The 14,804-nt window shown below is 49.9% G+C and overlaps 4 protein-coding genes across 4 annotated transcripts; 1 reads left to right on the top strand and 3 right to left on the bottom strand.

The window, feature by feature from the left end:
* Positions 1–695: 695 nt before the first annotated feature.
* Positions 696–2,418, bottom strand: LRP88_12331 (amino acid/polyamine transporter I; the record flags this gene model as incomplete). Its single annotated transcript, XM_083248725.1, has 3 exons — positions 696–1,071; positions 1,233–2,196; positions 2,280–2,418. The coding sequence occupies 3 exons, from the start codon at positions 2,416–2,418 to the stop codon at positions 696–698; spliced, it is 1,479 nt and encodes a 492-aa protein (XP_083096155.1).
* A 3,565-nt stretch (positions 2,419–5,983) lies between these two features.
* LRP88_12330 (uncharacterized protein) lies at positions 5,984–7,515 on the bottom strand (the record flags this gene model as incomplete). The annotated part of the gene is made up of 2 exons (XM_083248724.1): positions 5,984–7,266; positions 7,428–7,515. 2 exons carry the CDS (start codon positions 7,513–7,515, stop codon positions 5,984–5,986), a joined length of 1,371 nt encoding a protein of 456 aa, XP_083096154.1.
* Positions 7,516–7,984: 469 nt separating this feature from the next.
* On the top strand, positions 7,985–9,679 carry LRP88_12329 (cytochrome P450; the record flags this gene model as incomplete). Its single annotated transcript, XM_083248723.1, has 2 exons — positions 7,985–8,114; positions 8,214–9,679. 2 exons carry the CDS (start codon positions 7,985–7,987, stop codon positions 9,677–9,679), a joined length of 1,596 nt encoding a protein of 531 aa, XP_083096153.1.
* Positions 9,680–9,867: 188 nt separating this feature from the next.
* Positions 9,868–14,685, bottom strand: LRP88_12328 (P-loop containing nucleoside triphosphate hydrolase protein; the record flags this gene model as incomplete). The annotated part of the gene is made up of 8 exons (XM_083248722.1): positions 9,868–10,459; positions 10,629–11,232; positions 11,288–11,352; positions 11,490–11,561; positions 11,758–12,067; positions 12,337–13,065; positions 13,934–14,453; positions 14,557–14,685. 8 exons carry the CDS (start codon positions 14,683–14,685, stop codon positions 9,868–9,870), a joined length of 3,021 nt encoding a protein of 1,006 aa, XP_083096152.1.
* Between the last annotated feature and the right edge of the window lie 119 nt (positions 14,686–14,804).

The following is a 14,804-nucleotide window of genomic DNA, read 5'->3' as shown; positions in this document are numbered from 1 at the left end:
GCGTGGCATTCAACAACACATTTCCATCTCGATTTTCCCAACTTCGGTTGTTGCCCCGCCTTGTTGATCCCTCAGGTCACTGTGGAAGGCCAGAAGCTGACAAGGGCGAGATGTGATGGGTCCAGGTGGCACAGCCATTGAAGTCATTAGTCAAGGGTGTTGTCGGGTTACCATTGAGATGCCTTACCGCTTGTTTCTTGAGTCAGAGGTCCTCGCAGCCTTGGGCATTGAGAGCCTGTTTCTTCACTCTTGTCTGAAGAGCGTAGGCTTGGTGAAAAGCGTCGCGCCTCATGAATCATAAAGAATCGCTCTAGTCGTCACGGCAATTTCTCCTCACCAATATATCCAGTGCTGGTACTGCCGTGAGTGTCCATGAACCATGCTGCTGGGATGTGGCATGGGAGTGAACATTGGCGAAGTACGTCATTATTAAATCTCTTGAGGTAATATAAACTCCTTCCAGTTTCCTCGATCCCAGTCAATGGAGTGAAGCTCTATCAGTTCACCATTTGATGGTCAAGCCCCCACACAGAGTGCCACTCTTTGTGGTGTCCTTGGAACGAAATGATAGCTAAACCTACACGAGTAAGACACAACCAAGGCACTTTGAATATGTTGGTAGAATCAGCCTGATACTGTCCTTCATAACAGCTTCAGGAAGAAATATGCGCTATAACAAGCTATATCCCCCCCGTCTAGTCCTTCTTGACAGCAACCTTGCGGTATCTGACAACCTCCGCACCATTCTCATCAAAGCTGCGATCAGCAACAACCTTGTAGCCTCCAATACGAGGAAGAACCTTTGTCCAGAGACTCCAGTAAACACCTCCCAGGATCAAAACACCGACACCAACAACAGGGAAGACGTAGTACGGGTATCCATCCGCGTTGATATCTCCATCAGGTGGAATGAAGGGAACAAGGGCCAGGAAGATGTTGGCGAGAATGTAGATGACCGAGATGGGGAGGTAGGTGTGCCAAGGGGACGACCAGTTCTCCGACTTGTTGTAATGGAGGTAGATGAGACCAGCGGTGACGAAGCCGTTGATCCATGCGCCGGGATACGTGTACCTGAGATGTTAGAAATGATCTAAAGAGGGGCTGATAGACGTACAGATTGACGATAAAGTTGTAGGCAGGGCCCGCTGGAGGCGCGAGGAGGACAATGACCGTGACGATCCAGTGAAGGAAGAGCTGCAACGTTAGCGGATGTTCATGAGGGAGAGAAAAACCTTACAGATGCGGCCGGGGCAGTGAATGGCCTATTCGACGCCCAGAAACGACTGAACGGCAACATGCCTTCCTTAGCCAGTTCCTGGTTGACTCGAGCATGCGCAAAAGACACAGCCAAGACGTTACCCAAGTTGCTCAGGGCGACGAAAGCAGGCAAGCTTCTCGCAGCAGCGCTCTGTCCAAAGATATTGCGGAAGAAGAGACCAGCCACGATAACTTCCGACTTGGCAAGGTCAGACTTGGGAATGGCTGCAAAGTATGCGACGTTGGCCAAGACGTAAAGAATCGTGACACCGCCGATGGCAATGGGAGCGGCGATGGAGAGCGTCTTTCGGGGATGCTTCAGCTCGCTGACGACATAGTTGGCGTTCTCCCAGCCCTTGTAGCTGTAAATGATGTTCAACAGGGCGTTCGAGTAAGCGTATGCTCCTCCACCGCCATAACCGTCTCCCTCTTCAATTCTAAAGGCGTGGTCAAAGTTGTGAGGGTTTGGCACACGGCGATGACCAGCAAGAGCTGCGAATCCAGAAAAGACGATAAACAGCAGGATGACAACCTTGAACACGCCCAAAACGTTGAAGAGTCGAATTCCCCACTTCGGCAGGGTGCTGTGAAGGACGACAGCAAAGGTGATGCATGCAACAGCAATGCCACGAGCCTCCCAGCCATCAGGAGTCTCCCTGCCAGAAGCAAAAAGGATGTATCGACCGAAAGCCAGGGCGTTACCAGATGAGAAGCCAAGAAGAATCATCTGTGAGGCCAAGACGCAGGTTGCCAGGTATCGAGGTCGGCGGTAGACTCGCTCGAGGTAATTCTTCTCACCGCCCGATCGAGGGATTGCGAGGCCAAATTCAAGGAACACGCTGAGACCGCAAAAGGTGAGGAATCCGCCGATCACCCATAGCATGAGGCAAATCCCGACCGAGCCAGTTGCCGCAAAAATGCTTGAAGGCGTGGAAAAAACTATCTTGTTAGTCGCGTCTTGACATTGAAAGATTACTCACTTCCTGTTCCAATCATCTTGTTCAAGATCAAAAAGACGGCACCTGTGATGCCAATCTTGCGATCCTCAGAGTAGGAAAAGTTCTGGGCGTCAATGGTGCTCTCATTGTCGGTGTTTCGTTCCTCCTCACTCCCCCCTTTGATGCCATTGTAGGCCTGAGCCTCTTTGTTGTGGTCGGCCATGATGGTTGAGCTGATGATAGAAACTCATGCTGCTGCAGGCAGCGATCGCATTTAATAGCTGCAATAGCTACGCCATTACATATCCTATTGACGTGAACGTGAGACGACAAGCCACTAACATTCTCATCTTGGTAGGTGGTTACACGAGCAGGCATCCAACCGTTGATGTAACGTCTACTAGTCGATCAAAAGTCCTCCCGATCCTTACGTCCTTCCTATTTACATTCTCGATTTGATCCATGTATACGACCAACGGCAATGTCGACATCGCACCCCTGCCTCACGGCATCGCCAAGACGCCGAAGATCACACCCCGATGACTACCCCAAGGGGAAGGTCCAAAACCCAGGGCTGACATTGGTGGCTTCACGAGTGGTCAGGCCGCGATCTGCCAGGCCACAAAATAAGCTCATAGGCTTTTATGCTAATTTTGACAGATCGGAGCCTGGCTTGACCGTGCCAGGGCGTATGGTCCCATAGGCAAGTGAATCGCGCTTTGCGAGACATGTGAGCTTACGTGGGGGTGCAAGCTTATTCTAACCGGTTCTGATGACAGATGGGGAGAGTTGTAGCGCTCGTCAAGGTCAATTGTCTCTATTCTTGCTTTCGCACTCCAGCCTCAAGCACAAGATTATATACGGCCATATACACCTCATGCTACTTCTTCTCCCCATATCCTTTCTCGCGCAAATAAACAATCAAGTCATCAAAGCGAACAAACTTCAACCCGATCCCCCAAGCGTCTTCTACATGTGGCAAAGCCTTGTCTAATTCTTGCACCCATTGAAGATAATTGCTAAAGCTACGATAGTCTTCTGAGATTTCAGTCATGTTGATGACGAGCTTTGACTGAAGCTGCTGGCCTATCGCGGTCGCCCAATCTCGATAGCTTTCGCCGATCATCATTGGGGCCGTTGAGACGATTCGGACAGCCTCAGTTCCTGCCTTGAGTTGCAGTTTTCTTGACCAAAGCGACGTCTTCTGAGGGTAAATGTTTGTATAAGCCCATTGTTAATGGTTAGTTGGTATCATTCAGTGGGTAAATCAACTTGCCTCGCGCATTACACAATGAACCATCTTCCCCCGGACACTTATATCTCGCACATCGTAGCAATGAAAGAGATTAACTCCATCAACCGATGCTATCGGTGGCTCTGGAGCTCGGTTAATAGACATCTCCTGAAGAGCTGTAGAGACCCTATCATCAAGCCACCTCCAAGCTCTTGGGCCGTGGACATGAATGATCACACTATCCCTTCCAAGGACATGGAATTTTATTCCCATGCGTATGATGCTCCAGCGTTTTGCAAATTTGGCCGCTGACTCGCTAGATCTCAGTTCAAAGGACAATATCGTGCTAATAGGCTTCGGTTGTGAAGACAGCAAAGGTCGAAGGCGATAGTTTTCAGCCATAAACTGTCTGGGCGGACACGTAACTGCTGTGAACCGCCAGGTGCCCCATTCATTTTCCCTTGACTTTGTCATAGTCGAGACCATCCAATCCTGGTTGGCCAACGGGTGGAGGTAGCGGTAGTCGACAACTAGGTTGCCGTTCAAGAGTTTAACGTGGGCATTGCCCGATGAGTCAATCGTGGGCTCGTTGAGGACAGACGGGCGTTTTTCGGGTTCTTTCCCCTCTATAGCGTCTGCATCTGAGCTCTGGCTGGCCGAGACCTCCTTGGTATTTGGACGTGAATGTGGTGCTGGGGCCTTATCCTTGGATGGCGCCGGGCTTGAAGATTCGGCACGATTGTCTTGTGGATGAGGCCTTCTATAAAAGCCACGTGCCAAACCTTTCCTTTTGACACCGGTTTCGGGATACCTTTGCGGTCGTGGCTCCTCTGAGGCGACCAGGCCGCCACCAGAGCTCATTCGCGCAACTGGTGCTTGAGGAAGGACTCCATCAAGGGCGCCTAAGCTTGGAAGCTGTGGCTCATTTGAGGTCCCCTGGTCACCATCAGGACTTTGGGGTACCGGTGCTTCCATGGGCTCATCAATCCCACCTCTCCGGGCGTTGCCTTCTCTAGTTCTTGTGTCTGAGTGCTCGCCCGTTGAGGCCTCCTCCTTCACAGATGGAACCCGCTGTTGTGCCGTGGCTTCATCTTTCGATGGAATTCTTGCGGGAGATTCAGTACGATTGGGCTGTAGGTTATACTCTTGATTGATGCGGCGAAGCGTTTCCCGCATAGATTCTGTGGTTATACGCAGGTGTTGCACCGGGCGCTTTGGCCAGGTCGTCGAATTACCGCCAGGGCTCGTCTTAGCCAGGGCCCCAGAAGCCTCTTCAGCTTCAGAAGTGTCGAGGAGCTGTGCCTTGTTTGAGGTAGCCAAGCTGCCATCAGATCTCTTCCGCTCCACCGAGGCTTCAGAGACTTCTTCAATGTCGTAAAATGCTCCAACGCTGTCGTCATCACTACCGACGATCGACGTATCCAGGGCCATCTCTGTATATGTCGTCATCTCCTCCAAGAATCGCTGGAGAACATATTCGTTTGGCGTAGTGACATCTTTGGGTAGGTGAGCCTGGAGCCGAACAATCTCTTTCAAGATTTGTTCTGTATTTTCCCTGATGGTAGTAGTGTCGTTGCGAATCTCGGTAGTATCAGCTTTGATGTCCTTTGTTATTGTCCTGGACTGTTAGCCTAGCCCAGTTAGATCCTGGGTGACCTACAAGCTATGCATGTCCAGTGCCAGCTCCAAGGAAGACTTGTGAGCCTCCAGATTTGTTCTCAACTTTTCAACATCGCCTTGCCCGCCTATGGCCCACGTCACCTGGGCTTTCAACCGCTTCTGTCCGTACTAAGCAATACAGGTCTCAATTTCGAGAATGACTGAGTTGCAATTTGAGACGATACTCAAAACGTGTTGCCCTATTACCGGCGGAAAGGGCTTTTCCTCATTGGTGGCATCATCTTCAATGAGCCTGAGAACTGACTGAAGAGACTGCAGCTCACGCGATACCTTGTCTAGGTCTTTGCGAGCCTCTCGGCATGTTCGGACGAATCCATGGATCGACAGCGAAAGTGTGCCAATCGTCGATATCAGGCCGGCGCAACCAGCAGCGATAGATAGAGGATCCATCTGTCGTGATTGATGAGGGAAAATTGTTTGACGCGGAAGAAATCAGGCTGTGGCTTTCGATGTTCAGCTCAGCTGAGGGGCATAGCTGAGACCTCCCCTCATTGGTGAGGTGGCTGAGCACCGTCTTGGCAGGCGTTATCACCATTGCGCCTCGCCGGGATTGAGGCTGTGATTCTGCCTTGGAAACAGACATGCTGGGCTCTGTCCAAGCCTCATTGAAGGCGACTGGCTTCCTTTTCAATGGAAATAATCAAATTAGAAAGCCATGGGCACGCTTCGCGATCAGTTCGCTTTCAAAAATGAGGCCTCAAGGTGGAACAAAGTGCTGAGGTATTGTAGAGTAACTTATCACATATAAAAATTGTAGCAAGAGTGTTTTCGTATCCTTTCAGCCCATACCATTCTACCCGCCCACCGTCCGACACCGTCCCAGTCTATCAACCCATTTTCTGTGCGACTATGATACAAAGTCTCAAGACACATCTCAGAAGCAAAAAACCTGATCCGTCATCTTGGCCGAAGCTCCGGGCTTCTCAAAGCCCATGTTGACCAGCGACTTCTTGGCTGCGCTGACCATCCCTGGAGGACCACACAACATGACCTTGGAGTCTAGTCCTGGTGCAGGCAACTTTTCACGCATGAGTTCCTGCGTTACGTAACCGGTACCATACTTCCAATCAGCTGGGGCGTTGTCGAGGAGGTAGTAGAGTTTAAAGTTCTGGGGATATCGACGAGCGAATGACTCAAGCTCTTTCCGGAGAAGAATATCCTCCTCTGATCTGTTGGCGTATATCAAACTGACTTCCGTAAGATCTCGGTCATGTTCGCAGATGGCACGGATGATCTGGAACATGGGAGTAATGCCAGTCCCACCAGCCAACATGCCAAGCTTTTTGCAGAGACCATGCTGATAACGCATAGCGCCCTTAGGTCCTCGGAAGAGCATTTCCTCTCCAATTTCAACGTTAGCCAAGTAACCCCCTGTTAGTTGTCCATCAGGATAGCACTTGATGACCAACTCCAAAGTACCAAGATCCGAGTTGTTGGAGATGGGTGTGTATGACCGGTTGACCGATTTGCCTCCAACATCTGCCTTGATTGAAAGATGCTGGCCGATCGGGAGGCCAAGCACCGTTGTGGGCGTAGGCAAGGCAAAAACCAATCGGTAGACGTTGGGGGCAATGAGCTCCTTCTCGGTGAGCGGAAGAGCATGGTATGTCGAAGGATCAAGCCATCCCCGTTGGATGAGAGGATTAGGCCTGGAGACTTTGGGCATCTTCTTGTGAGGGGGATAACTCATGAAACCACCCTCTTCGAAATGGAGGAACTTGGAAAGTCTTTTCACCGCATAAGTGCCAGCAACGGTGAACAGAGCAGACGCCAGGATAAACCCTTCAAAGAAGCCCAAGCCTCGGTTTGGTTTTGACGAAAGCTTGAAGGTAGGAAGCACATCCAAGAACCTAGGATTGAACTGATAAGCCTGGTGCAGAGCAAGGGCGCTTGAGACGGCGGCTGTGGCCACGACTGCAGAAGTTCGACCTCCTGACTTGACCTTGGGAGCTGCTTTGGGCTGAAGAGTAACACGTTTGGGAGCATCTTTTCTCGGGGCTCCCTTGTACTTTCCAACGCGATACTCTGCCATAATCTCAAATGCATCCTCAGAATGGCCGGCATTGTCAAAGTCTACCGTAGCATCTTTGCCAGCAGCCTCAATGAGAATGTCTGCACCGCCAGGATGATCGTGAATGTACTTGGTGACATCGTAGACTGAAATATTAGCTTCGTTGTTTGAATATCCAAGCCGACTCACCTTGCCCTTGGATTGTCATCCAGCAGTCATCAGAGGTATTGTGAGCTGCCACCTCCTTGGCAGTAAATTCCAATCCTGAAGCCATAATTGTGAGTAATGTAGGGTTAACCAGGTAGACGGCACTGCAGCTGGTCAAGATAAAGGCCGTTATAAAACCTGAAATTGCGATGCGACCTTGTCGCAGCGACCAATCCAAACTTGCCCATTCTGGTAATGCCGCGGCTCGGGTCTTCTCGGCCGATCCCGCCGGAGTGGGTCCCGGAGCTTCCGTGCGGGTCTCCGAACAACGAATTTTCGCTGCCGGTTTCATCATATATCCATTTTTTACCTCATAAAGACATGAATGCCGAGACTCTGCATGGTCGGCAGAGATAACACCATGCGAGAAGACGCGTTTCGCATCCTGACTAGCTGGACGCCGTCCCGGAGATCCTCATGACCCGCAAATTATCCCCTATTTCCAATCGCTCAACGTCCAATCCTGGACCTTGGAATGAGCATGAGCCATCATCTTAGCAAGGTTCCACCGCCATTGCTGGCTTCAAATTTTCAAGCGGTTGGAGCGATGTTACGAGCCTCGGTTCATGCTAATCCACTTGTCGGTGACGGTGTGACTTATATGATAAGTAAAGGGGTCTGCTGGTCTTACGTAGTGCAATTCTCATCAGACTCACAATGGCTATCAAACGATTTTACTTGTGCGGAGACTCCTCTACGGCCCAAGATATTGAGCTGACTTCATCATCAGATGAGCAGTCTCTTCAGCATCTTGTGGCTTCTCATTTTGCTATTGTTGATCCAAATGGTGAGTGAGCTGCCTGCTGTATGAATCATCTAACAATCCCAGGCATTGGATTCGTCAACCAGTCCGAAGCCTTGACAACAGTCGCGGATGTTCTCGCAGCTGAGGATGTAGCCATCACCATCGATGGCAAGGCTGTTCGCGAGGTCCCTGGCCCAAAAGGACTTCCCTTCGTTGGGAATTACTTTGAGGTGTATCCAGACCATCTCGGCAATCATCAGCGATTGTTCGAAAAGTATGGCCCCCTGTTCAAGACCACCAACATGGGCAGCACCATTTACCATACAAATGACCCTGCCCTGGCCAACATTGTCTTTGGGGAGACCGACTTTTTCTCCAAGAGAATCATTGAAGGTCATCCTCTTTTTCCCATTAAGAATACTGAAGCCGGAGTATTCCTTGGAGACACGGACACGCCAGAGTGGAAAGAGGTGCACAAGTTTTTGCCCCCGGCTTTGGGTCCCAAGGCTGTGAGACATTACGCGCCTACCATGCAAAAGACTGTCGAGGATGCGTTCAAGGTGTTTGATGAACTCGACGAGCGCGACGAGGCTTGGAACGTGTATCCGTATATGCTCAAGCTTGGGTCTCAAGCAGTCGGAAAGCTTGTGCTTGGTATGGATTTTAAGCACTTTACCGCTGTTGATGCGCGTCCGCATGAGATGGTTTTGAGAATCGCTCAATCTCTCGAGTTGAACAAAAAGATCACCTCCATGGGAAGTTGGTATCGAAACATGCCGTTCGGCGATCCCCAACGTCTTCGCGAAGCACGAGCACGCATGGAGACAATGATGGAAGAATCTGTCGCGAATGCCTCAAAGGGTGTTGGAGACTTGGACTTGCAAGACGCTGCTCTTCAAGCAGAGAACATGGTCGATTATGTTCTCCGTGCAAGCGACAGCAAGGGCAACAAGCTACCACGGAATCGCATCATGGAACCTCTTGTCGTTGCTACAGGTGCTGGCTTCACCACAACAAGCTCCCTTTTGTCTTGGCTCATCTACGGTCTTGTCGTGTATCCCGGCATGCAAGAACGTCTCCTGCAAGAGCTGGTCGACAATGGGTTTGATGAAGATACACAAATCACTGCTGATGTAACCAACAAACTCAGCTTCCTTGACAAGTACATCAAGGAGACGCAAAGACGACACAACCCATCTTATCAGCCGGCACGCACGGCAGCAGTCGACTTGATCCTACCTGGCGGCTACAAAATCCCCAAAGACGCCATCGTTATACCCGCCCTCCACCACATCCACAACAACACCAAGGTCTGGGACAACCCTGCACTTTTCGACCCTGATCGCTGGGATACGGAACGCGTCAAGAACCGACCAAACGCTTCATACATCCCTTTCGCCACTGGTCCACGCATGTGTGTCGGTTTCAACTTTGCTCTGCAAGAAGTCAAGGTGTTTCTGCCAAAGCTTGTGTATCGATACAATTTTAGTCTGGCTCAGGATGGTCCTGTCGAATATGACCCCATGTTTCAGCTTATTCGGCCAAACAACTTGTATGTTCGGGCTGAGAGGAGAGTGAAGTGGCCAGCAAAGAGCGAGAGCCAGTGATAGACTGTGCTTAGCGTTCACAGATACGACTTGTTCGAGAAGATAGACTCATGGAAGAATTGGGCTTTGTTACATAGAAGGAGTCTGGGTAGACTGGGTGATAGAAATGGAATATTTGCCGTTTAGACACTTATAGAGTAGAGAAATTACATTACTGAGAAGAGCTGAAACCCGATCCATGTCACCACTTACCGCCCCTGCTGCTTCAATGCCTTGAGAGCGGAATCCTCCTTCAACAACTCTTGAGGATCTCCGACTTCAGTTATCTTTCCTTCACCCATAACCACAACAACATCAAAGTCAGCGATGTGGTCAAGGCGATGCGCGACCTCGACAACCGTCCGACCATCCATGACCTCGTTGAGGATCTTCCGGATGTCGTCATTCGTCGCGTTATCAACACTGCTTGTTGGCTCATCGAGAAGAAGGACCTTTGACCGCGAAAGCAAGGCACGCGCCAAACAGAACAGTTGACGCTGACCAACAGAAAATCCCAACTCACTCAGCTCAGCATCAAGTCCTCCACGAGACTCGATTGCTTCCCAGAGCGTGGTCTTTTGCAGGGCTTGGATGAGCATCTCATCAGCCTGGACAAGCTCCTCTGGATCCAGGTTATGTCTCACAGTGCCAGAAAGGCTGACGGGATCTTGTGGGATTGTTGTGACGTGTGAACGAATATGCTGTCGGGGGATTGTCGCTAGGTCCTTTCCATCGATGCGGATAGATCCAGAGGGTAGTTCGAGAAGTCGGAGGATGGAAAGTACCAGAGACGATTTTCCACTAGATGGTCAGCTTGGATATATATAGTTCGCTGAATTCTTACCTTCCGGATCGTCCACAAATGCAGACCTTTTGCCCTGGTTTAATGAGAAGGGAGACACCGTTTAACACAGGACGAGATTCGTCACTGAGAATGTTAGAAACGTCATAAGTCGAGGCACTCGCTTACCTGTATGCAGCTGTAATGTTGTCGATTTCAATTCCACCCTCTGCAGGCCAATCTGTCGGGGCCTCCTTTTCCGCCGGCTTGTTTTCATCAGGAGTACTGCTGATAAACGACTTAAGCCTGGCAATCGCGCCCAAAGACGTTTCCAGTTGTGTCCATTGATCGATAACAGTCGTCAGGGTTTGGTTGAAGCCCAGGATATTCACCATGGCCAGGCCAATGGCACCCTGAGTTGTGGCCCCTTGAATACGAAGAGCAAGCGAAACAAGCACAACCGCCATGCCAGTGACGAACAAGTCCAGGACAAGTTCAAGCCAGCGTTGAATGCAAAACATCATGTAAAATGGGCTTTGAGAGTCACTGAGAAGTTGATAGCCTTCATCTAGGAAAGCTTTTGACCATCCAAATGAACGGAGAGTAGACAATCCGGCAATCATCTCGGTGAAGTGGGTGTAGAGCGGCGTCTTTGCCTCGAGATCTAGAAGACGCATTTGACGGGAAGTACGGAGGTAGTACTTTTGAATGAGGTACAGGGCAAGAAAGGATAGTGGGAGAAATGCTCCAAAGTAGGTGGCACCAGATGCAACGACTCCGGTCTGGACAATCCCTCGTAAGGTCACTATTCAGGTTAGATTGATATGATAGACTAAGCCCTCACTTACAATCCAGAGTCAAGTAAAACGCCAATGGCAGGGTGCCGTCAATAAGTGTCATATCCTGGCTGAATCTACGAGGGTTTAGTCCAGGTTGATTTTGGAGCGGATAACGTACCGGTTCAAGATGCTTCCACTTTCCGTAGTGGTGAAGAAGTAGAATGGGGCCCTGACTTGTCAGATGGATTCAACCAAGCATGAGTGTACTCACCGAGTGACCGACGTCAGCAGCTGTTCGTGGAGACGGTTGGATGACTTGGGAACAGCCATGATGAGAAAGTAGCTACAAATGTTAGCTATATCACAAACACAGACGACCACTTACCCAAGATTGAAGGTTCCTAGAAGCATAGAAGCCAGAGTAAAACCGACATAGCCGCCAGCGTACCGAGCGTCCTTTGATCCGTCGGCCCTTTCAGTCCACAATCGTAGCCAGATTTCTAACACGTCAGTAGTATACAAGACAGCCAAAGAGTTACTTACGAGGCATGACCTCCAGAACGGTGCTGACCACAGCCAGAGGGAACACAATGGCGATGATCTTCCAACCCATCGAGCGGAGGTAAATCTTATAGCAGGTTGTGTCTCCGGTTTGACGGGCCAGGTCAACCTCCTTCTTTGCCGAGGGTTTGTCACTGGGTCGAGGGGGCTTTCTGTCTGCATCGTTTTGCTCATCGTCATCCAAAACTACATTGGCAAGAGTTTCAAGCTTGTCGTAAGGCTCCTGGTTACGAGTGATGGATCCATCCTCAAGCATGGTAATGTAATCGGCAGAAGGTAGAAAGTGGACTACCCAGGTTGTTAGAAATGTTATGAAATGACTGTGCAGCATTACCTTTGCTTGTTGTCAAAATCACAGTAGTCTTGTTCCTTCGCAAAAGACCGTTTAATCCCATCAACCGTTGAAAGACTTTTTCAGACGTAGTGTTATCGAGACTGCTAAAGATGTCGTCCAGGATAAGGAGTCGCTTTTGAGAGTACACAGCTCGAGCAAGAGCCTTGGAGAGTTAGAAAGGCTCCAAAATGGAGGGATGACCTTACCACTCGTTGCTTCTGACCTCCGCTTAGGGCCACTCCCCCTGAGCCCACGATGGTCTCGTAACCTTCAGGTAGTTGATGCATGTCTTCATCCAAGGCACATGAGCGAAGAACTACATCAAGCCATTTCTCATCAAAAGGTGACTGTCCAATGATGTTGTTCTTGATCGTCGTGTTTCGTAGCCAGGGAATCTGATCGCAGTAACCAACAGAGTTTTCTGCCCTAACGAGCCCCGTGGTTGGGACGAGCTCGCCAACAATTGCTTTGAGCAACGATGACTTGCCACATCCTACTCGACCGACTATCATGTTGAGAGTTCCTTGCAGCACGACCAGGTTGATATCCTTGAGAAGAGTCACCTCATCGTCGGTTTGGAATGTCGCCTCTTGAATAGACACGACTTGGGGCCGTTGTGGAGCGCTCTCCGTGATCTTATCCTCCTTCTGTGGAGAACTAGGGTCTTTCTCGGAGGTTGAATGGCACTCTTCGACCGAAGACGATGGTTTCAGGCTTGAACGGCCATCCTTTTGCTCTTCGAGCTTCAAGAATGCCTGTATCCGTCCGCAGCCTCCAAAAACGCCAGCAATCTGCATAAGAGATACGAGAATTGCAACAAGGGGCTGAGTCACGAGGGAAATCAGAGACAGAGATGTAAATGCCTCTGCAACGCTAAGACCCTCGTCTGCCTTTGTCCAGTAAATGGCAGAAAGAATGACCACGATGGGCGTGATCTGGGCGGATATGGCGGCTATACATGTTAGAAGAGCTCACTCAGAAGACGAAAGCTTACCAAGAGTAACAAAATGCACAAGAAGCCATCTAGCTCTGGCCGACACTTTGAGCTCGTGTACTCTGAGGCCCTGGATCAGTCCATGGAAGAAGTCACTGAGTCCCATCATTTTGATTCCTTTCATCTGGCTGAGCATGCTTGAAGTTTCTCCAACGCGTTTCTGGACAGCAGCATTCCACTTCACGGTGGCTGGGTCCATAGCTGGCGAGATGATTCCGCTCAGGATTGTAGTGACTTGGCTGTTAGTCTCTGTCTTTGGGTATATGGATTCGAGTACTCACTAACTGTTGGGACCAGCACTAATAAGCTAGGTGATCCAACTTGACGATGTAAGAGATAGATTCCAATCGGCAGCTCAATAAGATTCGCCCACATGTCATGGATTGAAGCTCCCGCAGCAACGATAACATCGATATCTGTCGTCATTAGAGTTACAGGTGCAGAATCCTTGATAGACACTGTCCTCAACTTCAACGTCTTTTGGAAGATCAAAGACACGAGCCCACCCCTGTACATGATGACCAGTTGATTTGACATATACTTATGCCAAGCGCCAGAGACAGCAAGCCCGAGATATACAAGGACTGTGGCCCCTATCAACCCGCCCGCGATATGTACAGAAGTCTCTTTCATGCTGACAAAGACGACTATGGCTTGGATCAGAAAGGGTTGGGCAAAGTTGAAGCCGCTGTGAAGGAGTCGAGGTGGGATGCCGGCAAAGAACTGCCACTTGTAGGCCATGAAAGTGCATTTGAGTAGGCACAACGGGCTCGTCTTGGGGTCTTGAAGCAGTTAGCAGAGGTACCAACTAGGATAAATAACTCACCTCTCTTCCATCGCTCCTCAATGCGTTCTGATAGATCATGGGTGTTGAACTTTTCATTAAGTGCACCCAAGCTACCCAGGTCAATCAGACCGCGGAACCCCTCGACAAACAAGTGATTGAGCCACCAGAAGAAACTTCTATTCACCACACCGACCGAAGTCTCCCTGACAGTCCTCTTTTCGCCAGTGCTCGAGCGTTTAGGGGTCTCTTCCAGGACAAGGAGGACTGTCTTGATGACGAGGGACACGGTAAAGGTCGAGGCAAGCGCTTGCATCCCTGAGCGTATCCAGAGGGTTCTTGTAAGGGCAAGATCGAGGATGATGGTGAGGATAAGGTAGAGGCTGATCAAGGCAGATGGCTTGGCGGAGTTTCGATGTTCCATGTACGAGAGGGCCGCAAGAGCAAGGGATTCGACAAGTCCAAGGACGGATTCCGCTACGGAGGTTTTGATCGATCGAGAGTCGATGCTCCACAGCGCGACGAGAGCTATTTGGAGACAGGCATAGCTTGCGATGGTGGCCTAATACCGGTGTTAGAGGCATACCCCATGACAAATAGTCACTCACCAGTTTTAGCCACAGAAGAAGCCCAGGCTTTGTGACTCTTTCGTGTTTCCAGATAACTGAGATTCGAAAAGGTACAAGAAGTATAAAGATGCAAGTAGGCAAGAGAGATAGGATGCTCTGTTCAAAGAGGATAGTAAAGTCGAACAGGCCAGAGTGATGAGGCCCAAAGTTGGTATCTTCAGCCATATTGACAAAGTCCTTACATATCAAAAAAAAAAAAAAAAAAAAAAAAGGAAACACAGAAAAAGACTTCAAACGAGAATCAAAGGGCAAAAAGACAACAGCAGCTTGCTTCATCTTGAATG

The sequence above is a fragment of the Fusarium phalaenopsidis genome (assembly GCF_050370095.1).
Source record: "Fusarium phalaenopsidis strain FUZ10S chromosome Unknown contig_32316, whole genome shotgun sequence".
In the NCBI taxonomy this organism is placed as follows: domain Eukaryota; kingdom Fungi; phylum Ascomycota; class Sordariomycetes; order Hypocreales; family Nectriaceae; genus Fusarium; species Fusarium phalaenopsidis.
This window is presented reverse-complemented; position numbering and strand designations above follow the sequence as displayed.